Consider the following 13,370-nt stretch of genomic DNA (forward strand, 5'->3'; position numbering starts at 1 on the left):
CTCAAGATCTCCACTTATCCAGAGGACCCAACTTACTCAGTATGTGCATGCCACATTGCCACTCCGTCTTGCAGAGTAACGCTAACCTACATCCCCAGGAAGGCTATTCATTTGAATCAACAGAAAAATCTCAACCATCTTTGAGCCTAGGCAATTGAACAACGCAGAAAATTTAGCATCGTACAAGCTCCGACCCGATGGCAAGATCAACAGAAGCCACATTCAGTTACAGTCTACACAAGTAAATATCACCTATATAAGAAAAGCAAGATCTCAGAATATGAGATGTGACACAATAAGGAACTTTTAAGTTAGAGAAGGAATGGCATTATGAGGTTTCCTATAATAGCTTTTGAAGAGATGATTTACACTCTACATAAGATACAGGTGCCCACAGACGGGGAGAAAAATGAATAAATTTGAATAAGCAACTCAATAATTTTTATATGTAAAAATATACATATTTATAATGGTAGAACCATTGATTTCCGCAGGGTGTTAAGCCAAAAGATCTTATCTTGGTCGTCCCTTAAGGGATGGCTGATGGGCTCTGGAAGAAAATCACCAAGTAATGCTCCTATGGTTTAATGATATACAGATTGGTTTATCACCAAAACAATGTCTCAGTGGTCATTAGCCAAAATGAAAACCAGATGACCTGAACGAATTGCTTGAAAGATGTGGCAGCTTGAGAGTTGCAACAACACCACCGGCAAGAGCAGATAAGGATGCCAAAACGAATGCAGGTATATTGCCTCCACCAAATAGAGCATCCCATGGACCCGCACCAAGTGATACAATCATCTAAACAAGCCATGAATGAATGAAATCATTTTTACTGGCTAACAAAAACTGAATACTCATCACCCACATGATGAGAAAATGTAAAATTTACAATATGATTAATATTTTTATATGTCAGTGCAGAAATCTAGCAAACTCGGCCAAGAGATGATAAGGGAATATTTTTTGACTAAAATTAAATATGCAATTTCACCCTTTTAGGTGTGACAGAAATATGGATATCCAACTAAATTATCACTAAAAACAGAAGCGATAACCAGATCATTGTTGAAGGATAATATCTTCACACTGATAAGGCAAAAGTAACGATTGCAACCTTGAAATTAAACATAGAAGAAAGAAAAAGGCGAAAAACATATTAACTAACCTGTGGAATAACAATTGCGAGATTCAGAACTCCTATTGCCAATCCTGCAGACCCATATAAGTTTGCCAAAATAAGTTTTGCCACATCTGGAAACCATATTAAGTAGAAGGAGATGGTGGATAAAAACTAAGCACACAAACCTTGGCCACCACCCGAATCAGCAGTTAACTCCGCTGTGATAGCAAAGGGAACACTATAGGTAATCTACAAAAGAAATAATCATGCAAGGAAAAATGAACTTCTGCTGACAGAAATTGAAGGTAAAGTGATATACTCCAAGAAAGCAGATACATACAGCAAGAGGGAAACCAAGCAGGGTAAATACAACCAAGGAAGCCACCTTGATTGCTTGATTCGCTCCAATTCCATGTTCAATCCCTCCAGAATATTCTCTGACAGATATCACACTAATGATAGCCGTGGTTGCCATACAGGCAAACACAATAAAGTTGCTGATTGCCCATACAAGCCTTGAACCTATCCACCGACACATAGGTTCAATTAAGAAAGAACTGACGCCAAGAACAACCTGTACCAAAAAGGAACATCATAATTAGCAATTGCTGAAAAGGGAAAAGATAACAGCTCACGTGATATAACCATCTCCAGCCACAAGTTGACTAAATAAGCTCCCTTAATTTAAACTAACCATGACAGTATTTAGGAAAAGTTAAAATGCTGATGCTAAATTCTGAGTTCTTACTGAATTCAATAGCAAACCAAATGCACCTTCTCTGACACCTTGATCGTAAAACTTTACTTCATGATCATTCCCCTTTGGATCCCCATGATAAACCTCTCTTCCCATCCAATCTGTATCAAAAAGAAAGAAGGGGAACCAGGACAACTGCAGGTAAACACAAGATCATTGTGAAAACCAAAAGAAAAAGAAAAAGAAGATAAGGGACAAAACGAAATAGACTAAGAAAACTTGTAACAGCAAACAATGTAAAAGATATATTGTTATTATCATTAATAAAATACTATCAAATACAGGTGACCCAAGGTTGTCCATAATTACTTAAACACCTACCCATGTAAGAGCCATAACAATAAGCACTACATGCATTGCAGGGGGTAAATGCCTTAAACTGGTTAATAAATTGACTAATACAGCTCCGGGTCCATCATTGAAGCTCCCATTTGTATCCTCAGCTTTTTTGCTGATATGCTTTAGATTGGCATCACTTTCATGGCCACTCTCAACTTTATTACCATTGGCATTAGGAGCAGCTGGCATATCATGTTTTGATTTGGAAATGGCATTTCGTTGAGGATCATCCAACAAAGGAGCAGAATCTGTCAAATGATTGGGCTGATTTACAGTTAGTGGAACCTCATCAGCAAAATATATGGTCACAAGAGCACATAGCGTCAGGAACACCTGCACATGTGCCAAACAAATTTTTAGAAAGAAGACAAAAGAAAATGTAAATAGAAGCAATGTATAATACATTTTCAATACTACATTTATGCATAGATAGAACAAGCCTAACTGGAATTTCTCATTCAATGGGAGAATAACGATAAATCCATTAGAAATTTAGTAAAATGGTGTGTTAAAAATAAGCATCATATATAGATGTTGACTTTTTATCTTTATCAACCACGGCCTCTCCATATCTAAATTTATCATGTATTATGCATAAAACATATCACATGCATGCAGTAGAAGGTGAATATACGAGGTCAACCAATTTACTATTCATCATTGCTTTAACAGCAGAATCAACATATTGTCTCATAATTAGCAATATTCGATCACAAAAGAGGAGATATCCATAGCTTAATACTCATTGCAAATGTCAAATGAAGTGGGTAACAATTAAGGCATTTAAGATTAATTATTTCCAGCATAATCTAGATTACATGCTCGTCTTCAATAAAAGATTTCTTAATAAAAGCATTAAATTTCTCACAATGATAGATACATGATGAAATGTTCTTTACAATGAAAGAAAATGTAAAAAATTTAACTTCTATTATACTATTACTAACCACTGCCACAAGAAATGCTGCCTTGAGATTCCCACAAGCTGCGCAACATGCCCTACTCGTGAGGAAAGGAAACCATCTGCTCAGACAATTGTTGGATAGATCAATCACTAAGTCTATCAGCTGAAATAAAATAACAAAAAAAAATGCAAAAAATACGTATTTGTTGAGATAATGTAGCAACCCTATCATGCGAAAATGCAGCGTGTCCTTACATTCAACCATCAACCATGAGAAAGAATTTTCTACACATTTAATAAAATCTCAAAATCTACAATGAACTTCAAATTTTCTAAAAGCCCATAATAATGTGTTCGAGCATGTCCATCTATTGAAATATTACTTAGCCACAAAACTACATCCAAAAGGTTTCACCTGTGCCAACTTCCACTAGCACCAGCAGAAAACCCTAGGATGTTTCCAACAGCCATCCACGAGCAGAATATAGCATTTGCTGAATTCCGTTGATCAGGACCTAAGACATGACCATTCTACATCATGATTTGTACCAAAATGTCTGCAAAACTAAATACTTGAACTAAAATAAACTTTAAGATTCCACCATAAAACTGGTTCTATTCAAGAACATATGGATAAAAAATGAAATAAAAAGAAAAGTCACCTGATAGATCAGCCAAAAGGGCACGAGCTGGTCCCTGGAGAGGAAAAAGACCATAACTTATTAAACATAAAAGACGGTTAACACCATTGTTTTTCAAGCAGCAGTGATGGCAAGGAACAAATAAATGTTAAAACAAACTTACTTGCACTGTATTGTTTGCAAGATCCAGCAACCAGAACCCTATAACAAAGACAAAAGCTGCCCTTGTTCGAGTACCTCTGAATTTGCTGCATTTGCATAAATGATATGTCACCATTGAATTTATATTTATATTTGTAGAATTAAAAAAAAAAAATCAAAAGCATTGATGAACCTGCAGTGCTCCTTTGTATCGCCTAATATATAACCAATGTCTGCAGAAAACCCGATAATTATCACCTAAATTGCAAGACTTAGTTCAGCTGGTAAAAAGTGAGGTATAAACAATTTAAAATATAAACTAGAAACGCATCAATGCTTACAGCAACAGAAATCATCAGACATCCTGCAAGAATAAATGGCCGTCTTCTTCCGTACTTTGATGTGCATTTATCACTCCAGATACCAACACAAGGTTGAACCTAATATGACAAGAGCAAATGACACAGTAAGTCCAAATTCAAATCAAACAGGACCATTTAGGAGTAGATATGTAAACTTTTTGCATTTATTTATGCAAGAGCAAGTTACAAGCAGCATTGTACTATCACATCTACAAATAACATTATATAATTATTTAGCTTTGGTAACCTAATTCCCTTCCAGGGTTTGAACCTCAGACCTCTTGTTTTCAACACGAGTTTTTACCATCTCAACAATATGGCACCCACATCACATCTACAAACAACAGGAAGATCATAATAAATAGAAAAATACGGAGCAGTAGTCAGATGTTATAAATTACCGATAGCAGGATCTGATCTACCATTTACATTCCAAGGAAACCGAAACAAAAAAAAAAAAAAAGGTAAGGTTTACAAAGTAACATAAACCTTTTTGTTAAGAATTGTTATTATTATTATTTTTCCTTCAGGGATGAAACATGTTAAATATACATCACAATAGAAAAGCTATCATCTTTACTTTTTGGGGAAAATATTATTAATATTAATATTATTATTTTTAAGCACATATATTGAAAACTGGATTAATAAATTATAAGAGGGGAGAAGCAGGTAGGCACCCATGAAAAAGAAGTTTATCCATTTAAACGGAATATATGATTATATCATATTCACACCCCATTGAGATTCCAATAAAATGTAAGACATGATGGCAAGTTCTAACAATAAAAGGCAGTAGACTTATAAGCGGTAAGTTACATTGAAGTGCTAAAAATCCAAATATTTAGCGAAACAATTGAGACAAAAATAAGGGAAAAAATTGCCATCACCTACCACAAGGCCTGTAATAGGGCCACAGAGCCAAATGAATGAAGAAAATGCATGTTGTATTCCAAGTGTCTGCAGCAATCAGCCATCAAGAGCATGGTTAAGAAAGAAAATGTTACATATGGCTGTATCCTAAAATGAACTCAGTATGGAGTGATTATGAAAAACCTAGATCATAATTTTCTTTCTTTTTTTTTTTTTTTTTTTTAAATGTTCCAAAATCTCAGAAATGAAAACATCATTGCAGTCACACCTAATTACCTAAACATGCTTACACACATTACAAGTAGTAGTAGTAAAAAGCTGTGGAACATATGCACTCTCTTAAATTGATAACATTCACTTGTAGAAATTGCAGGTTAAAAGGACATTGACAGTAGAGAAGCGCAGCAGCATTGCCCAGCATCAATGGCAATAAAATTGCATGTTGGCGGTACAAACATCTCAAATTTCATATAATTGCAAAAGTGCAGAAAAGCGATTTTCTTCCTCTATCGTTCCAAAAACAGAAAAAGAGTATATATCTCTAATTGGTCTATCAAATCTAAAATTTCAGATCGCGAGCGATAAAAGCGAAAAAGAAGACCTGAATGTAAGGAGTCAATAGAGAAAGCTGCAAGGCCCAACCGAACTGAACACCAGCGGCGACCGTACAACTGAGGACGAGAGTAATCAAGCTACACTGCTTCGGTCTGACAGCAAAATTGGAGGTTCCGTTGGGAATTGGTGAATGAGAAGAAGAAGGAGGCGAAGAGGCATTAGAATTAAGATCGATCCGATGGTGAAACTCATCAGCTTCGATCATTTCAACCTCTGCTGCTGTCCCCTTCTTAAGGTTCCTATACGGAACCTTAAACGACCTCGTCTCCGACATCACTTGCTCGTTTCTCGCTTGAGCTGATTCGGATGTTATGAATATGAAGCCAAAATTGCCTTTACATTAAAGCTAGGGAGTCAGATCTGATTCCAGGGTTAGAGAGAGTGAGTGTGTTAACGTATGAGACCAAATATGGGCGGGGTGGAGTCGGCTCACGAGTCACGAGAGAACTCGGAGGTTTCGGTCAGTCGTTGGTGCGTTGCAACAGCATGAAGTCTCATGCTGCGGTGTCCATCCACCATTGATTGACACCTGAAACGTGTGGGTCCACCATACGTAATTCATCGTGACTTTTAATTTCAGTATTATTTTCATTTAACGTGTAAAGTTACACCACGACTATTGAACCCTCGTATACGAGAATTTTGTAACTCTTCTCTTTTTTATTAATACATTTTCAGATTTATATAAATAAAAAAAACGACTATCGAATCAGGGACGTTGATTTGCCGGGGAGGAGGGTCTGGGTCGTCGGTTAGCAAGAGAAATTAAAAAAAAAAAATCTTAAAGGAAATGTAAACACTGACGGCTGACCCCTGCAGACGCGGGAAGGGTGGAGTCGATTTCACGTAGTCTACATTACACGCTTTTTTAATCTGCTGCACTGAATACCAGTTTTAACGATGGGACACAGCCCACAAGTCGATGATCATACGTTCGATTTGTTAAATTAAAAATTGCTTGCTGATGACCACTCTGAGTCTTTGACCATAAGCTTTAAGGTGTTTTCTCTAGTTGAAATGTCCGGCTCATTCGTCGGATGCTTGGAAATTCGCGAATTAAGACTTTGCGTGTCCTTTCGGCAAAATGCTACACTGGATCCATGGGATGGCATCATTTCTGTTGAGAAAGAGAATGCCAGGAGACCACCCATTATCAAATTTGGTTTTAAATGATCGCAGAAGCACACATTTATAAGCACGTCTAGTTTTCCTTCGGTGGGTATCGCATGATTCTGCAGTCAGAATAACTGACAGAAACACAGAACCTACAACCTTCTCCTCAATAGATGATATTTGCCCATTAACTGAAACCAGAAACAAGAAATCAAGATAAAAACTCACTGGGTAGGCCCAATGGTGGGCATAATGTCTCTCTTTGTAAGGGGAGGAGATCTTCCTCTAGTTGCCGCTGATTTTTTAACTTACAAAAGCAATGCTGAAACTATAATTTACTGCTACAATGGTGACATGGGAAAAAGAAGCACTAAGATATAGAAATACAAGTTCATACATAAAAATGTTTTCCCCCCTATTGTTTTAACCAGACTGTGTGTGTATTGTAGACTACTCAAGTATAAGACAACCCTAGAAAGTAGCAACAGATTTTAACATGCTGATTTACAGATCAAAGGCAGTACCCAAGAGTTGTCAATATGCCTCAATGGTTTGCCCCACGATTACCTAAATCAGCTGCAGCTTTAGCTGCTCGGTTCAGAGCATCAGATACCCACAGAGCCCCCTTAGCAAAGTAGCTACTATTGACAACAGAGTTTGCAGCTGCTGCTGCAGCTTGTCCTGTGGCTGATACTGCTGATTTAGTGGTCATTGAGATGTGATACTTTTCATCCACCGATTTAACAGCTTCAACCCCTAAACCAATCTTATCAGTTAGCCCAATTTTCTGATTCAATTCAGAAACTTTGGCTGCAGCAGATGCCGAAACTCCATTAGACTCATCAAAGGCTTTCGCCTGGCTTAAGGCATCTTTGCCCAGAACAAATCCTTTTGCCAGCATGGTTTTGACAACTTCCTGAGCCATTGCAACAGCTTCTCCAGCGTCAGAAACAAGGTTGCTTCTCTGTTGAGGCTGCCATGAAATGATTGTATTGAATTACTAGAGGGATAGAATAAGAGATCGAAGAACCTCAACAACACTATGACCAAAGCAAGGATAACAAAAAGCAAAGATTTCATACATTTGACTCTCTTTCATCTTCCTGCCTGTACGAAGGCCTGTTCCAAAGATCAAATTCATCTTCATAATGTCCCCAGCGTGTTATGCATACACGTTGATCCAAAATTGTGGCACCCTAAGATGAAAAGATTTTATAATGAAGCTCACAAACTAATCGGTAGCAAAAACTTGAGTAATCATCATTTCATATACATTTAGTTATCCCAAACATGAATGAGCTATATGCAAACCAAGATAGGTGGTGAGAGTCAAATTACTGGGAGAAAATAATTTGCAAAGCACAAATAAAACGGTCAAAGTTGGAACCACTGATATTGAATGAGCGAACAAAAACTAAACATGATCCTCATCAAATTCCAAATTACATGATAGAGAACTGCCACTTAAAATAAAGTACAGAAGCAACAGGTAAATTATTTAGCAAATGAAAGGGAAGCAATGATTGTGTGAAATGTCTCAATGTCATCACCATATCATTGTTGCATAATTCATCTGTGCCAAAGAAAGAATGATTATGATAACAGGTTGACGGTGTTGGTTTCACAATTAGTTCATGGATTAAGATTTCGATGCAATATAATGACCGAGTTAAGGAATGCATGAAAGAAAGCTACTTGACTACAATAACACAATAAGCAAACTATAAAATAATGTCTCAAATAAAATTCTCCCTTCCCTGGCAACAAGTAAAATCAAATACTCACACTGAGTAAGACAGCCGTTTCTTGAGAATAAGCATCTTTGAACGTCACATAGGCAGTACACGCGTAATCACCGGATCTGTCTCCTCCAAACAAGTATTAGAAAGACACTCAAAGAAAACATATCACTAAGAAATACACTAGCATGATTACACAATCTAAACAATAATCTTACTCTGCATATAAACTTGAAAACTAGAGAACCAGTTAGTAGAAAACAAAAACGCAATTAGAAGCTCGTTGAAACGACAGTGAGTACCTGAAAATTTCAAGATGATCGATTGAACCACAAAAAGAGAAAAATTCGAACAAATCTTTCTCTGTAGCCTTTGGAGAAAGACCTGTGACTTCTATTGCAAATTCTCCTTGACTCATTTCGTTTAAAACCCTAGAGTTGACCAAATTTCAACATGGTGGAACAACGATTAATAATAGATAATAATAATAAATTACTATTTGGTAACGGAAAGAAGAAGGAGGATAAAAAATAAATAAAAAGAAGTAATTAAATTTGATACCGAGGTAATTAATGAACTTAAATACCTGTTCGGTATTTTCTTAATCAGACTCAGGAAACCGGAGAAGGGAAAGAAGATGCGAGTGCTTCTCTATCTTGTTTAGGATCCAAAGAGGGAATTGGATCTTCAACGTCGCGCTGAAGGGAACGCCGGTTACAAAATTCTTACTGGGGCTCATTGAATATTTCGGACCGGAAATTTTATTTTGGAATTTTGTACACTTGGATTTAGGCAGAATTGAGCCAGCTACGTCACTTGGCAGAAATTCAGGGCTAAGTTTTAGGGACGTCCCTGAGATTTAGGGTATTGACAGTCTGAGAGAATATATGACTGTAATTGCTAGACCTTCTCACATGTTAGTATATCGTTTTTTTGTATGTTTTTAGTATTTCAGGGTAAATTTGTAATTTCAAAATAAAATTGAAAAAAATAAAAATAAAACAAAACCCAATTATCTTAGTTTTTGCTCACTGTTACACATTAACACCCAACAGAAATTAGCATCAATTTCTCTATCATGAACTTCATCATTTTCTTTTTCATTAAGCCAAACAACAACCATTCTCCAACACCAAATGCTCTAATAAAGTTGCTGTAACTAATCAAACGATCTTGCAATTATTTAATCAGAGATATGAATGAGAAAAGCCTGGGTGGTGGCACAAGGGTGCTGTCAATTGAGCTTCTTTGGCAGCTGGCATTAAAGGCTACTTGCATCGATGCAAGAAGAGGGTTATTCTTCGAAAAACTCTGTTGCATATTAGATCAGTTATTTTAATTCTTTAGATTTCTGTGATTGAAAATTTTGATCTTGAAGAAGCTAGTGGTGTTGTGTTGTTTCGTAAAAGTAAAATTTGGTTTGGACATATGTTAAAGAAGCTACTGCATGTTGATATTATCATTTTCACCATATGATTTGGACAAGTTGCGAGCTAAACAAACCATCTGAAGCAATAAAGTGTAATCTTTATGTTAGTTCTATGCTTTACGAAATTGGTTTATGTTATCGATTTCAGAAAATGGGAGTTATTTCTACTTCATTGATCTCCTTAACATTTGGTTGAGATAAATAAACTAATGGATGTTAGAAACCAGTGATTTGTAAATTTATTGATATGTTGAGAATGGTGGGTTTTATGTGTTGTTTTCAAATAGCTCAAAAGGTTTGTTGCAAATGAGCTTATACTTGTTGATCTAAAGATTAAAAGACTATAAATTCTTGTTATTTCCATTTTATTGTCAAAAAATATGAAAATGTTTATGTTGATATTGTTGTATTCACTGGCTATTGATATTTGTTTGCGTTTATATAAAGCATGTTTTGAAGTTTTTTATTATGTATAAAATGCTTCATTGCACTTCATTTATGGGCTCAACTGCTAATAAAAATTTTAATAATCCTGAACACTATAAGTTTAAATACTAAATTAGACACTTTTAATATGAAGGGCAAGTAACTCAGGAGTGATACCTGTGAGCTAATGCATCCAATAGCATATGAAGGCAGCAGCATCCAAGCTAATCCCATGTTGTTTGAGGGATCACATTAAATATCAGCTTTCTTATATAAACCTCAAAATGAATATATGTTGTATCAGCATTATATTGGCCATTGATGACTATTGTTGATACAAGTTGTTGTGGAATGCATAAAATTGTTTTTCAGTTGGTTGTAATGTTTATATTTATCAGCCACTGGAGTGTATAAAATTATCATTTCAATTGGCTGTTAATACTTATATTTATTAGCAAGAGCATGTGGTTTTGATTCTTTGCAATATTATCAGCTTTATTCATTTTTTATATTTCTTTTATTTATTATTATGCGATGTCAACTTTTTTTTACTCCAATGGGTATTTTGGTCTTTTTATGTGTTTTGTGATATTGGCAACAAGCTTACTACCATCAATTCATCATCTTTATTTGGTAATTAAATATTTTGGTGATAATGGTATTTTGAAAATTTTAGCAGTCCACTAATAGTAAGCATAACGAAACACTAATGTTAAGGGAAGTTTCTGTAATTACGGTCATATATTCTTTGAAACTGTCAATAAACCAAATTTCAAGGGAGGTTCCTAAAAATTATTCAAAAATTTAGTGAGCCGCAAGGGAGTCTCATTTTATATACTACGGTGTTGCATGAACAATATCCATATTTATGTCTTCAGTATCTTGCTAAGGGTCCCTCTATCTTACATGCATGTAAGATACACTCCTCTCACATGAATAGTGTGTGGGTCCCATACATACACTATTCATGTGAGGGGAATGTATCTTACATGCATGGAAGATAGAGATTGCCTCTTGCTAATATTTAAATGGCATTGTTCATGAAAGAGTAAATACTCATTTAATTCTTATATTTTAACTTAAGCATTCATTTTATTTTTCTATTCTAATAAATATCTTAAAAACCCCCAACTCTTATACTTATTATTTTTTCTTTTAGTATAATACACTTCCAACAATATTATTAACATTAATTAATTTACTTGTAAAAAAGTTAATTAGTAAATTAACCAACATTATTTATTAATAAATTACCAATAAATATCAATGTGAAAGAACTACTATTTTTTATGATTGATGATACAGCCACAAACTCTTGTATAAATTTATTTCATACAAACTGATGCGGCATTAATTCATTAGTTGAATGAAAATACAAAATAATATAAATAAATCATGTGGGTTAAGAGATATTTAATTCAACCAATTTTATCATGCCACATAAGTTTGTACAAGAGTTTATGACTACATCATTACTTATTTTTTATATACTTGTATAACAATCTTATTAATAATTATTTATAAAAAAATTAATATCAGCCAACTTAAAGGCTTAAAGCAATGTTTAATATTCTTATAACAATCTTACTAATAATTATTTTAATAAAGAATTAATTTACCAAACTAATCCTAAAATTAAAATAATAATATGAGTAAATTTTTATGTTACTTTTATAGTTAATTTGATAAATTATCATGTTTTATTTTTATTAATATTCTAAAAACATAGTTACTGGAATATTATTATAAAAATAAAGAAAAAATAAGAATAAGAATAAGAATAAAAATGTAACATATTTAATAATAGTACTCCATGGCTGCTCGTACGACCTTAGTGGCGGCTGAGGGGATGAGGAGGTAGGTTTGGATTATACAAGTTTCTCCCGACTAGTTATTAGTAAATTAAAAAAATAAATGAAGAAAGTGCGGGTGTACTTAGAAGGTTCATCGGCTATCTTAGTACCCCCATTCTAAGAAGCAATAGAGTTAAATGTCCGAGGGCAAACGGCCTCCTTAGACCTTAAACATGTCCATGAAGCCGCGCAGTTGAGAGTCCAGAAAATTACAGTACCGGCTTCGAGGCAGTATTTTCTTTCAATAAATACTGTGAAACATGAGCAATACAAATTAGAGAGAGAGAGAGAGAGAGAGAGAGCAAATAATGTCTGAACTCTCAATAAATGAACTACTTGAAAATTATTCTAAAGACTGTTGTAGTATGAAGTTCAGACTCATAATTTTCATTCCATAATTGTTTCTGCTAATTATGGAATCTTTAAGTAAAGCACTACGGAACATATTTATTAACTTTGAAGTGTCGAGGGATTATTTTACTAAACTATAATATAGGTGACACTTTTTTTTTTTTTTTTAATCTAAACAAATTCCTTTCTTCAATATCAAAAAAGAGTGTTTCAAAATATCCAAAACTTTTCAAAAACATACACATGGTGTGTATATATATATATATATATAAACCAAATTATGAGGTTCTGAGGAGGAGGCCTTATCTCATTAAAATTTTGAGCGGCTGACACAGATAAATTTTGTTAAGCTACTTAGGGGGGCAGAATCATGTTGACTTCATGTGGTAAGATAATTTATTTTAATTAGAGTTTTTTTATTATTATTAAACTACAATGTCTTTGTTGAATATCATACCTATACAATGTGACCTGTAGGGACATGTGTTTGCATGCCCTTGACTCCTCTCACTTCACTCATTTAATTTTGGCAAATTATTATTACGTCCTTCTTCTTATTCTTTAAAAATGACGAGTTTATTCGCACTGCTAAAATGGCTTTTTCTTTGAAATATAATTTTGATTATACGCGTTGCGCATGCACATACAGTTTATAATCATGCAAGGGATCGGCAGTCCAGGAGATTAATCAAGATGATTAA

The 13,370-nt window shown here is 34.6% G+C and overlaps 2 protein-coding genes across 6 annotated transcripts; both read right to left on the minus strand.

Annotated features, from left to right (window-relative positions):
* Positions 1 to 288: 288 nt before the first annotated feature.
* LOC102577941 (sucrose transporter 2) lies at positions 289 to 6,233 on the minus strand. 5 transcript variants are annotated; one of them, NM_001288844.1, is given in 16 exon segments: positions 289 to 804; positions 1,172 to 1,215; positions 1,312 to 1,375; positions 1,467 to 1,547; positions 1,550 to 1,561; positions 1,563 to 1,700; positions 1,875 to 2,018; positions 2,205 to 2,555; positions 3,170 to 3,245; positions 3,542 to 3,641; positions 3,789 to 3,822; positions 3,931 to 4,015; positions 4,102 to 4,166; positions 4,250 to 4,348; positions 5,165 to 5,230; positions 5,745 to 6,233. In NM_001288844.1, coding segments are annotated over 16 exon segments (1,818 nt in total). In that variant the 5' UTR covers positions 6,033 to 6,233; the 3' UTR covers positions 289 to 633.
* A 988-nt stretch (positions 6,234 to 7,221) lies between these two features.
* On the minus strand, positions 7,222 to 9,411 carry LOC102628066 (binding partner of ACD11 1). Its single transcript, XM_006483135.4, has 5 exons — positions 9,197 to 9,411; positions 8,913 to 9,041; positions 8,657 to 8,732; positions 7,954 to 8,067; positions 7,222 to 7,844 (listed from the first exon to the last, which is right to left on the minus strand). Exons 2-5 carry the CDS (start codon positions 9,026 to 9,028, stop codon positions 7,416 to 7,418), a joined length of 735 nt encoding a protein of 244 aa, XP_006483198.1. The 5' UTR covers positions 9,029 to 9,041; positions 9,197 to 9,411; the 3' UTR covers positions 7,222 to 7,415.
* Positions 9,412 to 13,370: the final 3,959 nt, after the last annotated feature.

The sequence above is a fragment of the Citrus sinensis genome, chromosome 4, assembly GCF_022201045.2.
Source record: "Citrus sinensis cultivar Valencia sweet orange chromosome 4, DVS_A1.0, whole genome shotgun sequence".
NCBI lineage: Eukaryota > Viridiplantae > Streptophyta > Magnoliopsida > Sapindales > Rutaceae > Citrus > Citrus sinensis.